This window comes from Notamacropus eugenii, chromosome 4, assembly GCF_028372415.1.
Source record: "Notamacropus eugenii isolate mMacEug1 chromosome 4, mMacEug1.pri_v2, whole genome shotgun sequence".
Classification (NCBI taxonomy): Eukaryota; Metazoa; Chordata; class Mammalia; order Diprotodontia; family Macropodidae; genus Notamacropus; species Notamacropus eugenii.
The window spans coordinates 409,806,782-409,829,238 of record NC_092875.1 but is presented as its reverse complement, the minus strand read 5'-3'; the positions used below and the strand labels follow the sequence as shown (position 1 = coordinate 409,829,238).

Genomic DNA, 22,457 nt, shown 5'->3' with positions numbered 1-22,457 from the left:
ATTCTGTTGCAGTTATTTCTACTGGTAACAGTGTCCATTTTGTTGCGGGTGCTCCCCGGGCTGGTTATACTGGCCAAGTCGTAATGTATAGTGTTAATACTGATGGTAATGCCACAATCATTCAGTCTCACAGAGGTGACCAGGTAAGTCCCATCATTTTGATTGGTGAGATAAGTCTGAGGTGCTTTGGCTTCATAGACTCATGCTTACACATGAGCTTACATATGAACTTACATGTCAGTAGATCACAAACTACCAAGGTGATATCCCTGGTTGAGGGAGGGCTTTGCCAGGTCATGGGATCATAGATTTCATACCTTCTTATGGGTCACTGATTCCAAACTCCTCATTTTCCAGATTAGGAGTTAAGGAACTGAATTGTCTGAGATGAGGTTGGAAACCAGATCTTTCCAACTTCCAGGACAGTTCTCTAACCACTATACAGTAGTGCATCTTAGAAGATTAAAATGAAAACAGAGAAGTGGTGAAAGCATTTTTTTGCAAAATATATGTCTTCTATAATTATAAGGTTGGGGTTTGAGTTTTGTTGTTGTTTTGTTAAAACCCAGCCTAAAATATTCCACTTTTTGTATGGGGAGAATGGAAATACAGTAAATTTGGATATACTAGAAATGATGGTATGGTGATACCTTATAGACAAGGCATCACCTTTCCAACATCTTGGTGCTTATTAGCAGGGATATAGTGCATTCATAGCCAGAATTTAAAGGTAGGTTGAGGAAGTGTCTCAATCCATAGATGAGCTAAAGTATCGTGTGAAGGTCAGAATCTTAATATCAATGTGTTTCATTCCAGATTGGCTCCTACTTTGGCAGTGTGGTATGTTCAGTTGACGTAAATAGAGATACTATTACAGATGTGCTTTTGGTGGGGGCACCAATGTTCATGAATGACCTTAAGAAAGAGGAAGGAAAGGTGTACCTGTTCACTATCACAAAGGTAAAACCACTGAAAAAATAATTAGATTTAACTCCATATAGCAGCATTCAAAAAGATGTATCTGTGCTGAGAAAGGTCTTCAGTCACTAAGTGGTCATTGCGTTGCTTATACTCAATAGCGTCAAGATAAATCTTAACAACTCACACAACTTACTTTTTCTCTTAGTTTTATGGATGGTGCCTAGTATAGTTCCATTTTCCTAAAAGGGGTGCACTTGTATGTAAACGTTACACCAGCAGCAGTAACAGCAGTTTGTGATTTGTTTTTTCTTAATTTTTGCCTTCCCATTATTATCATTTTACAGTGAGGAATAGTTGCATCAGGCACTTTGGAAATTTTTATATTAACCCAGATGTATTCTGCATTAGTTTTTCAGGAAATTCCATTTCTTGGTGTAAGAGTCAGTTATATGTCCAGCTCATAGAACTTTCAGTCCTTCCACATAAAATTTGGTAGTGTGTGCTAGATTCTTGAAAACCATGGGTGGTGTATTCCAGGCCTGTATTCAGTGTATGCATATATGTGATGATCTCTGATGGACTAAAGCAGTGGGTGGGTGTTAAGTGTAGTCGAAAAAGAAAATAAAAATTAAGAAGAACAAGTCCACTGATAACCTAGAAAAATAATTGGATATAGCATGGAAAGGGGAGGGGGAGACAGAGTAGTGGAAAGAGAATCTGAAATTTGTTTAGTGAATAGTGAAGAATGTAGTTTATTTTTTTGTGAGTCCATGCCAATTTCACTGAATTGTAGACTCTTACAGCTGGAAAAATAGCAAATAATGTCACCCCAAGGAGTTGATTAAAATTAACAGAGGTGTTTATATTTGCACTAAAATTATTTATACAACTCTGGAGACTCTATACACAATCTGAACTTGTATAGCCAGTGAGCTGTAGAGAAATGCTGCATCTACTTCTTGTAATTTTCACAAAAATACCAGAGAAAGTAGAATTCTGTGTCAGAAATTTTATGTTCTTTTTTGCCAACATGTCAGAGGAGAAAGTACCACTTGATACTTGACCAGAGGTTAATAATGAACTAATTTCCGTGGCTGGGGGAGAGGGGCAGAGGAGAAAAAGAGAGACTGACAGAGATAGACTCAAATAGACACAGACACACACCAGACAGATGAGAGAGAGAGAGAGAGAGAGAGAGAGAATCCTAGTCAAACTTTAAGGGTAAGGAGAGAGGGTTTTTTTTTGTTTGTTTTAATTTTCCCTCCTACTATGAAGTCTTGAAGGATTTTTCAGTCTTGTCACAATATAAGAAAAACAATGTCTTTCATTAGATATCCTCTCTCTGAGCAGTTTAATTCAACAAACAAATAAATACCTATGTTTATGAAAACAGCAAGGTATAATGAGTAAAAGGCTAGTCTTGGAGTCAGGGAGAGCTGGGTGCAAGTCTTGCTTCTGATATACACTGCCTGTGTATCTCCTGGATAGGTTTAACTTCTCATTGCCCAAGGTCATTATATTCCATCCAATATATATCCATATATTCTAATATATCCCACTATATTCCAATATATTTCGTTATCTATCTCCATATCTTCCATTATATGCTAAAATGTGTGCTGCTGTTTGCTTTTTAAAATGAATGTCTAAGTTAACATGTTTTATTTACGGTAAATTCTTAAAGACTTCAAGAGACCTTCGCCAAGAGTTCATCCTATTCGCCCTAAGGATAAAATACAAATCCTACTATAAATATTTAAAGCACCCCACTCTACAATCTGACTCCAACCTGTCCTTCTACACTTACTAAAAGTCCCTCCTCAAATCCTACTCTCCAGTTGCACTGGCCTGCCAGCTCTCCCTCCCTGGCTCCAGTCTCTGCTTTCACTCTTCTAACTATTCACACATGGAATGCGGCCCCTCTTTAACTCCATCTCTTAGAATCTTTAACTTCTTTGAAGGTTTAGCTCAGGTTCCACCTCTTATGAGAAACATTTCCGAATTTCCTCTGATTGTTAGTGTTCTCCTCTCTTTGTAAGTTAGCATATATTTTAAAAAGAATATCCATATGTAACACATTCTCTGGGGCTACTCTCCCAACCCTAACTCACACTGATAGTTTGAGTCCCCAAGGGGTGGGCAAGTAGAGGGAAATGCCAGAGTATTTCTCAGTAGTTGAGATCCTCTTTAATTCTATATCTCCTAAACTCCACTTGTGTATTTTTTCCCATGATTAATAAATTATATATGTATGTGTATATATATATACACACAGGTATGTATACATATATAAATAATATGATCATATGTATTTTCACTTAAAAAATTTTATTAATGCCTTTTATTTATATAATTATATAATAATAAATTAATCATTTAGTCAACAAGGCTTAATTAGCTTTTAGTTAAGTATATTTATTGGGGCAGTTAGGTGGTATGATGGATAGAGTGCCAGGTCTGGAGTCTTCCTAAGTTCAAATCTGGCCTCAGATACTTACTGGCTGTGTGATCCTGGGTAAGCCACTTAGCCCTATTTGCTCATCTATAAATCTCATTTCCTCATCTGTCAAATAAGCTGGAGAAGAAAATAGCAAACCGCTCCAATACCTTGGCCAAGATAACCCCTCAAAGGGATCACACAGAGTCAGACATGACTAAACAGCAAAAGTGTATTTATTAAGGTAGTATGTAACAAGAAGACTTGGTATAAAGCATACCCTCAAAAGTCAATGACACTCTCAAAATAGCACATAGCAAACAGCATATACAGGCTTCAAGAGCACATATGGCAAAACTTAGTATTCCTCCAAGTTCTTTTGTCTAGATTCCTCAAGATGCCCCCTTAGGTAGAGTGAAGCTTTGCTAGTGGGTTTTAAGCTGCACTTCCTCAGGGAGTCTAGTCTGATCTTAGATCCTGAGGCAGATCATGTACCAGCTAGCTGTTCTAGAGATGCTATGAAGACTTAGAGGTTAAAGAAAATCCCAAATCCTCTGCCCCTATGAAGTTCACACAATCTTCTTGTGGTTGATGTAGGGAAAGGAGTAGGCCATGACCAATGCTTTTCTCCTTTTTCCCCTCCCCAAGTGATTCTTTTTTAGGAACTTGGCTGGAACTGCTCTCTCATGGTTTTTACTCACTAAAATACTAGATTTAAAACTAACAAATTTTTTTATACAAGTCCTATAAGGCATGACTAAGTTCCTCAATCAATTTGAGCAAACATTGTATTGCATGCAAATGTAATGCCTTCAGTTGATTGATTGATTCAGTAGAGGTGCCTGGGCCATTTTCACCTAGTTCACACCACTGATTAATTGTAATTTCCTAACAAAGGTGTCAGGAAATAACATATTATCTTTACCTTAAGTGGAGTGGGTATTTAATTTTACTGGATCAGCCCCCATGCTTATACAGATATGTCAAATCCTCCAGTAGAATATAAGATCTTTGAAATGTAAGTAGAGATACTTTCACTTTAGCCTCTGTATGCCTAGGATCTAGCACAATGCCTTGCACATAGTAGGCATTTAATTAGTTTTATTTGAGTTTGAAATGTTTAGCCTTGAAATTAGCAGAAGCTGTAATTCAGGACAGAAAAAGATTGGCCGAGAACTCCATGGTTATAAAATTGAAGTGAGGGCAAAGACTTTTCTTCAGCAAGTCTTTTGTTGAGTCATTTCATCACATCTGACTCTTCATGACCCCATTGGGAATTTTCTTGGCAAAGATACTAAAGTGATTTGCCATTTCCTTCTGCTCATCTGACAGATGAGGAAACTGAGGCAAATAGAATTAAGTGACTTGCCCAGGGCCACATAGCTAGTAAATGTCTGGGGCCAGGTTTGAAATCAGGTCTTCCTGACTCTAGGCCCATAGCTCTGCCTACTACACCACCTTAGCAGGCCCCTCACCACCTCTAATTATGTAGACTCTTAGTTTAGTGTGATAAATCAGGGATGGGGATAAGGATTATATGTGTGGTTTCATTGGTATAGAGAATTTCCAGATGAGGAAACTGTCTCTACCAATTCAGGTCATCACCTTCTCGGCAGCTTCCAGATTTGCAGAGTTAGCCAGAGAACTGAGAACTTAAATAACTTAACCATGGCGACATAGGCTGAAGTGAGACATGACAGGTCTTCCTCACTGTTCTTAGAGCCAGAAATATTTCAAATAAAAATTCCCTGAATTAATCGCAGAAGAGACTAAGGATCTCTTTTCTAGGGTTTTGAAGCATGATATTTCCCAAAGGAACTCTTTGCACACTCCTGGATCATAGCAAATTCTTCAAAACCCCTAAGCAACCCTAAAAGCACAAAATCTGTGCAGTCTTAAGATGCTTGCCTTATGGGAGATTTTGAACAGGGTTATTCTGTAATCCAGAAAGAAATAATACTGGAGAGATGGATGTAGTTTTCTCTGTCTGGGATGCTGAAATTAACTCACATGGTCAATACCTTAATCCGGTCTACTTGTTATTTCCCAGTTCTGTAAATCAGAATGCTTAACTATACTTAAGTCTTATTTCAAAGTAACATAGTTCAGTGAGCAGCTGGGTGGCACAATGAATAGAGCACTGGGCTTGTAATCAGGAACAAGACTCACCTTCCTAAGTTCAAATCTGGCCTCGATACTTACTAGCTGTATGACTCTGAGCTAGTCATTTTCCTCTGTTTGCTTCAGTTTCTTCATACGTAAAATGAAAAGGAGATGGCAAACCACTGTAGTATCATTTCTAAGAAAACATCAAATGGGATCTGAAAACAACCAAACAATAAGTACAATTCAAGGAATAAAAGTGAACATAAGTTCCCACTGCCTATTGGCTCAATACCCTAAGGCGGAGTATTACAGAGAGAGGCTGCCAAAGAGCCTGAGTCCTTTGGAAGATGCATAATGCTAAATTTGCTGAAAAAGCTGGACAACAGTTGTCCTCATCTTGATGTCTTTTAAAGGACATGCAATAACTTCTTAGTAGTGATGAATGTTCCATGCTAAGCTGTCTGATACACTAAAATAAAGAAAACAAAGTTTAGTTTATGGACATATAAATGGATTGTATCTTTACTTAACGGAAATTCTGGTACTTAGAGTATATTTTTTGCCATTAAAGTTTTAATGATGTTTTAAAATTTTATTTATTGGAACTTGTTTTAGAAGTCATTACTAATAGTTTCTTAACACATGTCAGGCAAGATTTATTTTAATCAACTATTCTTTCCCCTTTCCAAAAGGGAATTTTGAATCAACATCAATTCCTTGAAGGTCCTCTAGGTTTGGAGAATGCCCGGTTTGGCTCAGCAATTGCCGCTCTATCAGATATTAATTTGGATGGTTTTAATGACGTTATAGTGGGCTCACCCCTAGAAAATGAGAACTCTGGAGCTGTTTACATTTACAATGGACATCAGGGGACTATACGAACAAAATATTCTCAGGTAAATCTTGTCATGATGACATCCCTCTATATTTTAAATTTATGAGTTAATGTTAAGATGTATGTTGATTCTTTAGTGGAAAGCTACTTGTTTCTTTTCCTCTCGTCTCCTTTCCTTTTCCTTCCTTCCTCCTTTCCTTCCTTTCTTCTTCCTTCCTCTCCTTTTTTTCCTTCTTTCTGTCTTTGTTTCCTTTATTTCTCCTTCCTTTCCACATACCACTCCCTATCTAGAAAAAAATAAAACAAAGCTCAGTCCTTGTAATAAATATGAATAATGAAGCCAAAAATGCTCACATTGGAATTGTCCAAAAAACGTATGTCTTATTCTCTATCTTGAGTCCATAACTTCTCTTTGTCAAGAGGTGGGCAGGGTGGAAGCTCTCTTTTCTTCTCAGTGATAATAGCAGTTGATTTCCACAGAATGCAAATATAATAATAGGTAGCATTTATATAATGCCTTAAGGTTTGCAAAGTACTTTACTACTATCACTTTATAATAGCAAATATGTTTATTTCCAGAAAATCTTAGGGTCAGATCCTGCCTTTAGGAACCAGCTCCAGTATTTTGGAAGAGCATTAGATGGCTATGAAGATCTGAATGGAGATTCAATCACTGACATATCCATTGGTGCCTTTGGAAAAGTGATTCAACTCTGGTGAGTCAGTGAAAACTTTTAGCTGCCATCATACCAGGGACTTTTCCCCTTTGCCCTTTCACCTAGGTGAAAATATTTTAACAAACAGACAAAATATAGACTTCTTCAGGGTGCGTACTGTTCCATTTTTATCTCTAATGTCATGTGTAGAGAACTGGTCTCAGAACCATGGTCACCTGGATTCAAATACCACTTCTGATACAAATACCACTTCTGAGCAAATTACTAATCCTCTCAATGCTCTGTAAGGTTGTAAATTACAGAGAGGGTTCTGAACCACCTTGGTAAAGAGAGTTACCTCACCAGGTGATCCCTACACCAGTGAATTCAGATGTCTAGTCCCTATCTTAATAAATGCTTAGGGACAGCTTAATTATAGTAAGGGACATTGTAGTAGATTTTTGGTTTTGGAGGTTTATGCAAGATAAGAAAACATTGTGAGATAGACCTCACTTTTACAAGGTGGCAATAGGAAAATAACACAACCATGGTATAAACATCAGAGCTTGCATTTTGTTATTTCTTGGTGAATAAAAATAGGCTTGAGAAATATAAGTCCTCTGCATTGAAAAGCTAAGTGTATATTGAATCACAAGTGTTAAAACTGAACTATTACATAGAGCTTGGTTTTGACAGTACTCTAAGTTATCTCTGAGTGTTACCTTATCCTCCAACTCACTGAATGGAAGTTTCCTTATAAATAATAGTGGCTCACGATCATACTGCAGTGTATGGTTTATGAAGCCTCTAATGGCAAAGTGGACAGTAGAGGTATATGACTAGAATCATGAAGATGAGTTCAAATCCTGCCTGGCCCTTCCTGGCCATGTGACCTAGTAACAACCTCTCAGCTTCAGTTTCCTTATTTCTAAAATGGGAATAATGATAGCACTTACCTTACAGGGTTGTGGTGAGAATCAGTGGGATAACATTTGTAAAGCATTCTTCCCAAACTAAACGTAGTTTATAAATGCTAGCTATTTTTATTATTATAAATAGCCATGTGAGGTAGATAGTGCCAGCACTACTATCTTCATTTTACGGGTGAAGAAACAGAGCCTTCAGTGATGAGTCTTACCCAAGGGCACAGAACTGGCACCTAGCAGGGCCAGGATTTGAATGCAAATCCAATGCTTTTTCCATTGTACCATGCAATAAGAAGTTTTATACTGAGAATATGGAAAAATCTGAGTAGTATGAACAGATTTTATCTTCCAGTGGAGGGATGGGGGTATTCTTATTTCCACTTTTTATATACAAATGACTTATTTCATTTGGCTTGACCTCAAAACTGGCCTCTGTAGCAGTTGTGAGGCTGGAGAACAATAGAAGGAATTCAAGGGCCATATGATTCAGAAGCCAGAAATACACACTGGACTAGATTGTCCCCATAAGGCAAGTGAGGGAATAAATGAAGTCAGGCAGAAGCAGAGAGCTGGAAGAAACAAAGTCCCGAGGAGAATCTGGCTCAATCTTTCTATTTGTCACAGTTGAAAAAGACATTGTAAATGATGACTTGGGTCCAAGAAGCTTAAACACTGGAAAATGTTATGCCACTGGTGCCATATATAACATTAGTTTCAGTGCTTGACATTACTAATTCTCTTTTACTTCAGGTTTGAAAGAATTAAATGGGTTTTGAAAATTAAGATTTAAAATTCATCTTTTTATGGAAATTATTCTTCAATAACATTTAGTGATTTTTAAAATAGAGACAGTTTGGTGGGCTACATTGATGAAAAGGTATCACATTCTTTGGAAAGATTGTGGGTACAGAAAATCAATGGTTTTTTTTGTTTAATTTTTAAACAAACACACAAGTGCCTTTACAGCCAAGTAAATACTCTCCAAGTAAATGCTAAGAACTCATTTTACTGCTCAAGAATATTTCTAAGATCCTCTTTGAAATGGTTTTCACTACCGGAGGCTCATTCTTTTGTATGTCCCCACTGGTCAACATTTAGCCTTCATGATTGGCTTTGACTTTTGTAAATAGCCAAGGGATTTTCTTACCTAGTTCTCATGTGTGGGGTGTGATTAAACTGAGTGATAACATTTTTTTAATCAAAAATGAATTGTATCTGCTTTTCTTGCATGACTCATAAACTGGCCCTTGATCATAGAATGTTTGAGTTGAAAGCTTGACACTTCAGTTTTACAGATGTAGAAAATGAGGCACAGCCCAGTGGTTGAAAGGGTGTCCCACTATCACAGAGCTAGTAAGAGACAAAGCTGGGATTTCAACCCAGATCTCTTATTCCAATGCCAGTGTTTTTATAGGAGTCCTCTCTACCTCAAGCCAGGCTCTATGACCCCCATCCCATAATGCTTCATTGACACCCATTTATTCAAAAATATGAACTCCTAAAGATTTTTGGCCTCTGACAATATGGTAGAAAGATGTGTGGTGACTCTGCAGGTGATGTTGAAAGGGACTCTCATTTGAATAATCAAATTGGTAGGAATGGATGGCATTACTTTATAGTAGTGACATAGTACTTTATAGTATCAACCAAAGAGCAGTCACATTGGTACACAGGATTGAGTCTGATTTACATTCACAGATGCTCACACAGCACCCATGCCATCTAATCTGTGGCATTTTGTGCATTTTATGCAGTAGGTTTTCTATGCCATGTATTGCAAATGAGAAGATGAGATATGTTGTGGCAGGTTATAAAGAGTTTGCAATCTCCAGCTTCCAATCTCTTTTATAAGTGTCACTGTGCATGCCCTTTTGGTTAATGAGGAAACTGAGGCTCCGAGAGATAGAGTGATTTGCCCAAGGCCACCTGGCATATGAGTGACAGTGCTGGAGCTAGAAGCCAAGTCTGGTGTTTTCTGCTCTATCAGTAATTACATCAATCCAGGTTTGTTTATATATTTCAGGTCACAGAGTATTGCTGATGTGTCCGTAGAAGCTTCATTTACCCCTGATAAGATCAATTTGTTGAATAAGAATGCTGAAATAACCCTCAGATTGTGCTTCAGTGCAAAATTCAGACCTACCACAGAAAAAAATCAAGTGGGTAAGCAGACTCCAAGTGATCTTTTTCAAAATACATTTGCATAAGTCTACTAACAATAAATTGAGTAACATTTTTGGATTAAAGACCAAAAGAAAAAAGACCTGGGTGTTGGTGCATTCATCCTTCCAGCACTTTTGTAGTGCCTGAAAAGTAGAAACTGGCTGGAAAAGGACAGCTTGGGACCAGCTTTTCCCAAGTTCAATGAGGTAATGAATGCCTTCGAGGTAAAAGTTGTCATTCTCTCCAGACACTATCACATCATGAAGCTATCCTTGGTTATAGGCTCCATGATTAGACTAAACACAGAACCTTTCCCCGAATCGTTAGACCTGGACAGAGCAAAGGGGGCTTAAGCTGATCAGTGAGTCAGTCACTAAAAATGTATTAGGATCCTAATGTGTATTGGGTACTGTTCTAGGTGCTGGGGATAGAATGACAAAAATGAAATAGTTCCTGCCTTCAAAGAGACAAATATCTTACTGAGTGGGGACTAGAATATAAGCTCTTAAAGAGAAGAGACAGTTTCTTATTTATTTTTCTACCACTCTGAGCAGCTAGCATTATGTCTAACACATAGATGAGAGGATCTGCGTGAATTAATCCCTACCCTATACCCCATCCTCATATAGATAGCAACCTGTCTATGATTTATTTATTAAGTCCTAGGGAGTTCCCTGAGGCATATAGAGGTTGTGTGACTTGTCCAGAGTCATACACCTGGTGTGAGGTGAAGAGAGAGCATTTGAATTCAGGTCTTCCTGATTCCAAGTCCAGCATTTTGTCCACCGTGACATGTTCTTTCTGTCTTGCATATAGTCAATATTTAATATCTGAAGGGGTAAATTAATGTTGAGTACCTATTAATAATAGGTGCTTAGGGAGGAGGGGGGAAAAGAGAATTATAAAACCTGGTACTCCCCTCCTTGAACTATAACAGATGAAAAAATTAAAATCACTTTTGGTGTATAAAGTCAATATATAAAATAGAGAGGCAATGTAACATAGCACACACAGAACTGGCCCAGTTTAAATCTTATGTACTTACTCCCCAGAGATGTGCTGGTCAATGTTTAACAACCAGCTTTCTGAAAATAACATAGCTACTTTTAAGCTGAATCTGCATTATTAAATTTTTCTCCATTATTTTCTTATGTCTAGAGAACTAACAAAAGAATAAATCAAACCATGATTAGGGCATTGGTTGAATTCCAAAACTGTAAATGTTCACACTGAAATTTTAACAATCAGCTAGTCAGAGTCAGTATCTAAGGGCACCCTTGCACCCCTGCCGCTTTGTGGTTCTGCTCTTGTCCCTTAATCTTTCAATACCTCAGGCAGCTCTTTCAGACTTGCCAAACAGGTAGAGGGAGTTTCCTCGCTGAGAATTACCAGCATCAAAGAATTCACAGGTCTAGACCAGAATAGAATAAAATTGTGCTAAATTGTTTTGTATAAACTGAAGGGGCTATAAGAATTTGGAAAAGGGAGAGATTCCAGGCTCAGCTAGAGTAGTTTAATATGCAGTCATGCACAAGACTTGTGTTGAGGGGGCAGTAAGAGGCATGCATCCCAGCTACATTCCAGTAGGGGTACTCACCCTTCTTCTACTGACCCTAGGCCTCTCTGCTACGAGGACAGGAGTCATGATGTAATGGAAAGCATATTAAATTGAATGTCAGCAGAGCTCAGTCTGATCCGCAATTCTGTTACTGACTACTTATATGATCCTAAGGTCCTGTCATTTCCCTTTACTGGAACCATAGTTTTCCCATCTGCACAATGAAGAGGGTGGATTTAGAAGTCTCAACTCAAGCACACTTTCTGCATGAAACTGCTAATCCACCCAAGGTTGCTGACCACCTGCCCTCAAAATCACCTTGTATTGATTTCGTATTTGAACTCATATCTGAACATGTTGCTTCCTCTGATAGAATGGAAGTTTCCTGAGGGCAGGGAATGTTTCTCTTTTATTTTTGTTTCCCTATTTCCTAGTGTAGAGCCTGGAACTTAGTAAGCACTTAAATGTGTGTTATTTGATTAATTTTTAACATCCCTTTCTGTTCTAAAATCTTGTGTCCCTATAAGGTCCATCTTAAGCCTTACAGTCTGCATAAAAACTTCCCTCATAACTTTAGCCTTCATTGATTTCTCCCTTCCTTGAATTTCTGTAGCATTTGTAGGCTATACCATTCAGTTTGGTACTTTACTAATATTCTGTGGTGTTTGGTTTCCTGCTGTCTTATGTGAGGTAGGCTTGTGTTCTCAGTCTCTGTGATAGCTAGGGCCATCTTGTTTGTGGCTTCTATATCTGCTACCGAGTGGAGCACATAGTTTGTAGACTTAAACAATATGAATTGATTCTACAAGGAGAAAACTGTAAAAACAGAAATGAGAATGATTTGTTTGTCAAGAGGGAGTGAGGCTGGTATTAGGGAGACCTGTTCTCACTTGAACTGCTACATTGTCTGTCCACACGTGTTGGACCACAGAAACACAAATGCACTCTGTCTCTCTCACTCTCTCTCTCTCTTTCTCTCTTACATACACACACACACACACACACACACACACACACACACACACACATTTCTGACCCTTTCAGAAAAGATACAGGTTATTTAGGGAGGTGGTGAATTGGACAGACAAGTTGATTAGAATGCTTGAAATAATTTCATTATATACACAACTGCCTTATGTCATTAGCATTACATAGTAAAAGGCTGGAATTGAGTCTTGGTTTTTATTTACTAACTCCTGCTATGTGACAGAGGGTGCAACAAATATATTAAATGACTCTGCCATCAATTTTAATGCTGCTGATATATTTGTAAAATGTTTTATTTCATATAGTATGCTGGCTACAGGAACATTTTGTTTGTGGGAGTAGTTTACTCCCCTTTCCTACTGAGTTATAATATCCTAAAGTACTTTTGGCCACTCAATCAATCAATTATTTTTAAGTGCCTTCTTTGTGCCAGAGATTGTACTTTCAATGGGAACACAAAGCGATTTTAATCTGAGAGATAGAATATGTTACTGTTGTTCAGTCGTTTCAGTCATGTCTGACTCTTTGTGACCCCATTTGGGGTTTTCTTGGAAAGATGCTGGAGTGGTTTGCATTTCCTTCTCCAGTTCATTTTACAGATGAGGAAACCAAGGTTAATAGGGTTAAGTGACTTTCCTAGGATTACACATCTATGTCTAAGTGTATGAGATCAGATTAGAACACAAGTCTTCCTAATTCCAGGCCCAGAGCTCTACTGCACTGACATAGCACAGGTCTACACAAAGCAGGTACAAGGTCATTTTGCAAGCTGTAGGAAGACACTAATAGGTGGAATTATTAGGAAAGGCTTCATGTAAGGGATGATACTTGAACTGAGTCTTGAACAAAAGTGGTTTCAAGAGGTAGAGGGAGGTAAGGATGTAGTGAATTCCAGGCATGGGGGACAGGTAGTACAAAGGTTAGGAGAGAGGAAACATTATGTTATGTATGAATAACTGCAAGACTGATCTGAGACTGACAATATTATAGTATGTGCAGAAGGGAGTAATGTGTAATATAGCAGGAGAGGCAAGATGGGACCTGGGTGTGAAGAAATTTAAATGCAAAACAGGAGACTTTAAGGGGGCATTGGAATTTGTTTAAGAGTAGAGGACATAGTCCTGTTTTTTGTTTTTTTCCTTTTAGGAAAATCATTTAGATAGAAGCAGAATATAATCTTATAAAGAAAAAAACTTATGGATATGTTGACATCTTACCTAAGTTTTATACAAAATATATAGAACTCCAAAACCAGGCACTAACCTCATAACTGTGTGTGCTTTCCCTATTTTTTAATTTTTCACGTCTAGAATTTTTTTCTTTAGTTTTTTTAAAAGATCACCCCAACTTTGTTTAGTACATTTCATAGACTTGCCTTTACAATGCACAAGAATCATAGAGGTAGTTCAGTTCCAACATCATTGCCTTATGATTCTTAATAGATCAGTCTGTTTAAATGATTCAGTGGAAAAATATATTCATTGGCAAACCATGGCTCAGTGTCTGGTCAGAGTTCTGCCCTGGAAACATCTCATCTCATATATCTTCTCCTTTTCAAATGGAATTCATCACTCCTGCCCTAAATGTACTCCAAACTAACATTCTGCCATTAAGGTTCTTCTTTGTTCACCATCTTTCTTCTGAGGTTTTCTGAGTTGTTCTTATTTGGTATTGTTCTCTTTTGCCTCAAGTTCTTCCTTGTCTGGCCATAGACAGGTCAATGTTGATCAGTTGTTAATTAACTGCATTATTTTTATACTATATTAATTTGCAATACTCTTGTTGTACACAAGGATCCATTTGCATGAGATGGCTCATTTTCAAACCACTAAAATAACTAATTTTGATAACACTTTCTTATTTCTGTCTTATCTATCATAACTTGGGCAAATCACTCAAAATTCCAGATTTGCAGTTTCTTCACCTATAAAATGAAAGGGGTGGACTAGATGCCTCCAAGGGCTTTTATGGTCCTAGATATATGGTCCTATGTGATCTTGATGTTTAAGCATCAAAAAACAAAAATGACCACCTTTCCTATGAGACTATAGACAACATTGACAAGGCTATTGGGTGCTCTCCTAGAACTACTGTTTTCAGTAGGTTAGCACACTCAGGTTCAAAGGTACAGAAAGTACTAAAATAAAAGAGATGAGAATCTTGGAAGGAGTAGATCTTTCTATTAATTACACATATTTTTCCATGGAGGGATGGCCAGAGATTTTCTCTATATTTTGGACAGAATGTCTTAATTGCCCACTGTAGTTCTACTTTTCAAAGAAACTGTACAGTTTATGTCAGTTCTTAATCCCTTAATGTCCTGTTCATCTTTCTTGTCCTAGATCAGGGTTCGTTATTCAGTCATGTCCAACTCTTTGTGACTCTGTTTGGAGTTCTCTTGGCAAAGATACTGGAGTGGTTTACCATTTTATAGATGAAGAAACTGAGGCAAACTGGGTTAGTGACTTGCACAGGGTCACACAACTAGTGAGTATCCGAGGCCAGATTTGAACTCAGGAATATGAGTCTTCCTGACTACAGACCTGGTGGTCTATCCATTGTATCACCTAGCTTTCCCACATCAGAGTTAATGATACTTTAATTTTTAAATTATGGTTAACTTTTTCCAGTTATATTAGAACAGGTGTGGAGAGGGGAATAGAAGTTCAGCAAGGGAACTGGACAAGCCAACCTGGGAAAGAAGAGTTGACAGCAACCCCTTCTCTACCTACATTGGCTCTTTGTTTTCTACCTGATCATATTTTTCTTTTAAAGTTATTTGAACAGCATATACAATAATTCCTTACCTGTCAATACACCCTTTACAATACATTGTTATAAGAATCTAATAACATGACAGCGGGTTTATTTAGCACCTTTTGGTTTCAAAACCTCTCACATACCTGATCTTAGTTAATACTTGCAGCAAATCAGTGAGAAGAGTCATGTCTTATGCCCATTTTGCAGATGAGGAAACTGAACCTTAACAAAGTGACTTACTAGATTTACTTCATTTAACTTGTAGTTGGCAGAACCAGGACTCAGACACAGGTCTTCTGAATATATAGTTAATATTTTCTCCACACTATATCATCTCTGTTATGAATGCACTCTAAAAGTATGAGGCACAGGTATAGTGGCCAATGATCATTTTTATATTATATGTGAAACAGTCTGAGATATGACAAAGAGAGATGAAAAATGGTAGCTTAGCTGGTCTAAGCAAGAGATCAGAAGCTGAAAGGTCTTTTCATTAGCACGTTTCATTCCCTTCTACTTGGGAAAGTTTTGTTCTGACGAGATGCCAGTCCCTTTTCTTATTATACTTTGTGTCTTTGCTATCTTGCCCTAAGAGATAAAACAAATCTCTTATGATCCTTTCTCAAATTAATTTTGCAATTAGAAACATATTTGATGTTCTTTCTTCTTGTTTGTGTGAGCAAGGTAGCATGGTGTATAGACTGCTGGTCCTGGACTTAATAGGAATTCAAGAACAACCTTAGACTTTTACTATCTGTGTGACCCTGGGCAAGTGGCTTAATCTGCCTGCCTCAGTTTCCTCAGTTGCAAAATTGGTATAATAATAGCATCTATCTCCCAGGATTACTGTGAGACTTAAACGAGATAATGTTTGTAAGGAGCTCAGCACAGTGCTGGCTGCCTCACAGACACTTCAGAAATGCTCATTTTGTTTCCTCCTAAACAGATATTATCTACAATATTACACTTGATGCTGATCGATTTTCCTCTAGAATAACTTCTAGGGGATTGTTTAAAGAAAATAATGAAAGATACATTAAGAAAAACATGGTGGTGTATCATGCACAGACTTGTTCAGAGCATATCATCAATATACAGGTAAGGACTCATCATTTTCTTTTTTTTCCCACCATGAAATTTCCTATAATCATCAAATAAATGAAAACTTTGCAGGTTCCTCCCTTTAAGTACATTACTGTACTCTTTCCTATTGGGTAAATAAGGAATGCAAACATCATTCGGTGATAATATTTGTGATTTCTTTACCTTTCATTGAGCATGGTATAGTCTTTCTATTGAGAGTGGAGATTATTTCACTTTTTTTTTTTTTACCTTTGTATTCCTGTGCTTACTACCTACAGTTGCCTGACTTACAGTAGGTATTTATGCAATGAGTATTCGGTTTTGATTTATTCTTAAGTTTTCAACTTAAGCCGTTGTTCAGTCATTTCAGTCCTGTCTGACTCTTCATGACACCATATGGGGTTTTCTTAGCAGAGATACTGGAGTGGTTCGCCATTTTCTTCTTCAGCTCATTTTACAAATGAGGAAACTGATGCAAAGAGGGTCAAGTGATTGGCCCAGGGTCACATAGCTAGTAAGCATCTGAGGCCACAAAAACTAACTCAAGTCTTCTAGAACCCAGGCCCAGCTCTCTATCTATTGTGCCATCCAGCTACTCCAAAAACAAACTATTAGTACCACATTAATAAAAAAGCAAAGTCAATGTTTTCTTAAGTAGAATTCCCAGTGTCTAAAAACAAGGAAATTCACATGGACATTTTCTTACATAGTAAAGTTCATTTATTGTTATGCTATTAAGAAGATCGCCTCTAGTAATAGATTAACGTCTTGGATTTAACTTGGGATGGATAGGAGAGAATAGATGATAGCAAAATCAATGTTATGTAGTCCACTTTTGTGTTTTTATTTGATTTTAAAAACAAATATGACTGCTTTGGGGGAGAAACTGCCAACAGTAAAATTAAGGTGTGGATGATACATGTATTGATCATTAGAAATCACAAATGGGATTTGAAAGTAATTTATCAGTCAACAAACATTTATTAAACATCTGTTCTGTGCCAGGCATTGTGCTCAGTGCTGTGGATTCAGAGACAAAAATGAATCAGTTGCTGCAGTGAAGGAAAGTCTGTTCTTTCATTAACATACATATACATGCATACATACATATATATGTATGTGTACACCACATGCACATATATGTATGTATGCATACAAAATATATAAAATTACTAAAAGATCATTTAGGGGGTAGAAGAACTAGGAGCCAGGGCTGTTGTAAAAGGCCTCCTACAGAAAGTAGTGCCTAAACTGCGTCTTGAAGGAAATAAAGCAGAGATGAGGAAGGAGTGCGTTCCAGCTACTAGGGATGGCCAGGGCAAAGAGATAAAGCTGGAAACTGGAGTGGTAGGAATGAGGAAGGGTAAGGCAATGTTACAGTACACAAAGGGGAATAATTACAATAAGCTATATATGTAACTTGGGACCAGGATGTTTTAAATGCCAAACATGAGTGTTTCTTTTCTGTCCTAGAGGCAATAGGGAGCTATTGCAGTTTATTGATTAAGGGAATGATATGGTCACACTTTCTTTTTAGAAAAGTCATTTAGACAGCTGTGTAGAGAATGAGTTGAAAAGGGGAAAGGTGGGCCAAAGCAATGAAAATGCACAAGCAGGGTAGAATGTGATAAAGCATTTTTCCAAGTTATTTTGGGTGGGATGATGATTAAAGGAAATAGGAAATTAAAACTTATCCAGTTGTTTTATAACTATAATTTGAAGACAGATAAGATAACCAAGTGAATCATTTATGAATAAGAGCCTGAAACTTACTAACTTTTCATCTTTGGTACAGTGTAACTTTAAACTTAGGTCAAAGATATGTTCATTCATTGGCATGATTACTCCTTCCACCAACAAAAATTTGTATTCCAAGTATAACTTAGTGAGCGGTGTTAGAAAGTTACCATATCAAAAAATATACCACCCTGTGGCCTACCTACTAAAGAGTCTCTCTGAATTTAGCTACTGTGATCTTCAGACAATCAATTTACTATCAGTTTCTGGGTCCATGTTCAAAGACTTCCTCACTTGGGAGACTCTGCCAGATCTGGTGGTACAGTTAATTGATTAAAGGCAAAAATAAAAATTCTTGCCTTCAGGGAGCTTACATTCACTTCAAGGAGACAATATGTACATTATAAAGTTTAAATACTACTTGCATATTTTTTTGAGAATATAAGGTTGTTGCCTTTTGAATACACCTTTCCTAAAGTATGTGTATAAATACATGTAAGGGGAACTGGCCCAAAATAATTTGTTACGTAGTTACTAAGTATACTTTTGTAATTTCTAGTTTATAATATTTTATTTTAACTAAAAGTTGTGAGATGCCATTATTTATCTAATATTCCAATTTGATCTTGTGCCACTTAGGAGCCCAATTTCCTTACTTCCTATCTAGTAGAATGGAGAGTGGTCATTATTACCTCCATTTTCTAGATAAGACAGAGTAGAGAAAAGCACTGCCACTGAACTTACAATCACAACCCCAAAACTAACCCCCAGGGCCTTCTTTTGTCACTGCCCTAAATGTCAAACTCTGAGCTTCTTCCTTTCCCAGACTGATTTTATTTGTTTTTATTTAACTAGGTAAAAGAGGGCATTCTTTGTCTCATTTCTTACCTGGTCTTCATCACTGGGTGTTGCCTCAGTCAAACTTCAATCTGGGAAAGACCTTAGCTTAAAAAGATCAAGGTCTCCCACTGCTTCTGGGACCACCTCCAGTCATTCTTATCTGTATCTTGCCACTGGACCCTACCTGTCTCTGGAGGAGAAAGTGAGGCTGGTGACTTTGCACAGCCCTCCCTCACTTAAATCCAATCCAATTGCAAGTCATGGCACCACCTTCCTGATGCCATGGTCCTCTTTGAAAATGAAGGACAAACAACAATTGTCGAAGCAAGTTTCCTTCCAGACCACAATCCAATATTATGTGATCAGCAACTTTGGCCAGGAAACCTAATGGTTCTTAAGCTTTTTTGGTAGAAAACTAGAGAAATAATTATTGACCAAAAGACTGGATTCTAGATAAAAGTGACAGGCAATGGAAGATGGGGGGAGGAAGAAATATCTGAGAGTTCTTTTTTTTCTGAGTATTGTAACTGAACAGATCACTTACTTTTATAACTATTTTCTGTTTTATCTACATTACACTAAAGTCCTGCTCTGGTTACTCATTATAGTGTAGAGGTACCCCAAGTTCTTTAAGACTATGCCAGAACAATGCAAGGCCTGGATGAGGCTGTCAAACCAACAAAATGTAGCATATATGGACCTATCAGGCGACTATGCTTGTCTTCCCTCAAATCTAGCTAAGTTTGGAGAGGTTCCTCAAAGGATAGGGTTTAGCCACTGTTACTCAGAGACCATTTAGGGGATAGAGAGAGTTTAATTTGACTAGACAAAGGGAGAATATATACTTATGGAATCCCAGAACCTTAAGAAAGTGAGTGTCCATGATTAACAAAATCTTCTGATTATGCTAGCTAAGATAAATGCCATACTTTTTATTAAGTTGAGTTTAATTTTATTTGAGCTCTTAGATGAAAATGCCAAAGGCTGGCAACATGTCTAAGGAGCTGGAGCATCACAACTTGGAGAATGTGTCATTTCTTTGGTCCTGAATGAACCCCTCAGTATCCTGCCTCTGTCTCTAATTCTTGCTACCCATATTCCCAATTGAGAGTTGACTACATTTGTAATAATGAAATCATTCTGTAACTACTTTTTATAAGATCACTTGCTTTAATTTGTTCAAACTGAAAGGGAAGCTTTGTTTTTCAGGAACCTTCTGATGTTGTCAACTCCTTAAATGTCCGAGTGGACATCAATTTGGCAAAGCCTGGTACTAGTCCTGCTCTCGAAGAGTATTCTGAGACTTCAAAAGACTTCAGTGTGAGTAGAGGCCTGGGATTTAGATCTGTTCTTTGACCAAAGCAAACTAAACTCCAATAGTCACCGTGCCAATTCTAATAATAACGCAGCTCCAAGCTGTGTCTCTTAACAGTATGTGTGGAGAAAATGGTATTTTCAATTTCTTTAGATACCTTTTTTAAAAGACTGTGGGGATGATGGAGTCTGCATCTCTGATCTTGTCCTTGAAGTTCAACAGAAAACGAATAGTCAGTAAGTTTCACTTTGAAACTGTGTGTTTGTGTTTGTGTGTGTGTGTGTGTGTGAGACAGGCAGACAGAGTGAGATGAAGAAGGGGAGAGAGAGAGGAAGAGGGAAGAAGGAGAGGGGAAAGGGAAGGAGAGAGAAATAGAGAGTGGAGAAAGGGAGGGAGGGAGAAAAGGAAGGAAGGAGAGAGGGAGAAGGAGGGAGGGAGGGAGGGAGGGAGAGAGAGAGAGAGAGAGAGAAGTGAAATAATATATAATAATATACGCTGGAGAAGATTTTGTTCAGTGACTCTTTATAAATAAATACTTTATTATGTGGGGAACATCTGCCATGAATAAATACCTATACAAGTAGAATTTCAGTTCCTGGCTTTAGTATAGAAGGGAAACACTTGGAAATATGCCTATTTGTATTTTAAAGTGACAGTTAGGAAAACCTAGTAACATTTCATCATTTTACTTTCATTCTCATCTAAAGTAGTCCTAATTGAGTTTATCACTTAGAAATATTTTATTCCCAGTACTTCAATCTCATATAAGATATCTTTGTAATTTTGTGTGTGTGGAAAGTCTTTAAATATCCAGGGTTGATTGATTTGGAGACAAATTGTGCCATTTGCTCTAGCTTTTTTTGCTTTTATTATTAACAGAAAACAGCCATATATTGTCAGCAGCCAAAACAGAAGGTTAACATTTGCAGTGATGCTGAAAAACAGAGGGGAAAGTGCTTATAACACCAGAATTGTGGCTGCTTTTTCAGAAAACTTGTTTTTTGCCTCATCCTCAGCATCGGTATGTGATGGCATACATTGACTAACCTAACCTTTGTTCATTTGTGCCTGTAAATGGGGAGCTCTTTGTTTCCTCTTGTCTGGTATTAAAACCATCCTTCTCTTCCCAAGTGCCCTTGAGGCTGCTCATCTCCTCTTCCTCATTTAAAGTAGCATTTCCACCCTATTAATAAAATCATCCTAATTTTATAACTTCTAACTAAGGCAGGTTAGCATATAAACTGGCACTATATCTAGACAGATTTTTGCTTCACTGGACACATTATCTTTTCCTTTCCTCTGAGACTTGGCACAAGAAATGTTACAATCCTCTAATTCCCAGTAGCACATAGGTCTGGTGCTGCTGCTGCGTCTGCCCCCCACATGCCTCAGCCTGAACTTGCTAAATCAAAGGGCTGATATGCACAGAGCTTAGACTCATTCTTTGTAGCTTTGGAACCACAGACCTTTCTGTGGTCAAGGTTTTTGTATCGGAGCCAAACCCTCTAATCAAATAGACATCAATGCTGTGCCAGAAACACACTTGGATATGAATATTTTCCCCAAGGGATAAAGGAAAATAAAGCAAAGGCTATAATTTGGGGGTTTTTTTTTAACAGACACACTTAAGGATAGGATAAAAAAGATTTTTATCTAGTTTCTTATTTAAACTTGTTGGGCTTGGTTTTGAGCCTGCCATGACCTTTTCGTTGTTTTTTTTTAGGGGGGAGATGGGGAATTAAAAATGCAACTTTCTATTTTAAAGAAAAAAAGATGTAAATAATTAAACCTAAGAAGTTGGTAGCAGAGTGCAGTGCCTTTTAGCACTGTTTTCACTTAAAATATTATAGTCATTGTTTCAATTGCTCTCTTGGTTCTCTTTACTTTACTTTTTATCATTTCTTCAAGTTTCCCTCCAGTCCAATCCATCTTTCACTCAGCTGTCAAATTACTCTTCCTAAATTGGAGGTCTGACTGTGTCACCCCCTTATTCAGTAAACTCCAGTGGCTCCCTGTCACCTTCAGGATCAAGTACAAAATACTTTTAAAGCCAGCCATAACTTGGCTATCCCTTCCTACCTGTCCAGTCATTTTACACCTTACTCTCCACAGTGTACTCTGTGATCCAGGTAA

General features: G+C 37.6%; 1 protein-coding gene across 1 annotated transcript in view; it reads left to right on the top strand.

The window, feature by feature from the left end:
- Positions 1-22,457, top strand: part of ITGA2 (integrin subunit alpha 2) — a 135,573-nt gene that overhangs the window by 74,399 nt on the left and 38,717 nt on the right. Inside the window, exons 12-20 of the mRNA XM_072605657.1 lie at positions 1-143; positions 817-960; positions 6,157-6,360; positions 6,879-7,015; positions 9,905-10,044; positions 16,296-16,447; positions 20,219-20,329; positions 20,478-20,560; positions 21,204-21,345. The exon at positions 1-143 is cut by the window's left edge and continues 3 nt beyond it. Coding sequence (XP_072461758.1) covers positions 1-143; positions 817-960; positions 6,157-6,360; positions 6,879-7,015; positions 9,905-10,044; positions 16,296-16,447; positions 20,219-20,329; positions 20,478-20,560; positions 21,204-21,345 — 1,256 coding nt within the window. The remainder of the gene's footprint in view (positions 144-816; positions 961-6,156; positions 6,361-6,878; positions 7,016-9,904; positions 10,045-16,295; positions 16,448-20,218; positions 20,330-20,477; positions 20,561-21,203; positions 21,346-22,457) is intronic.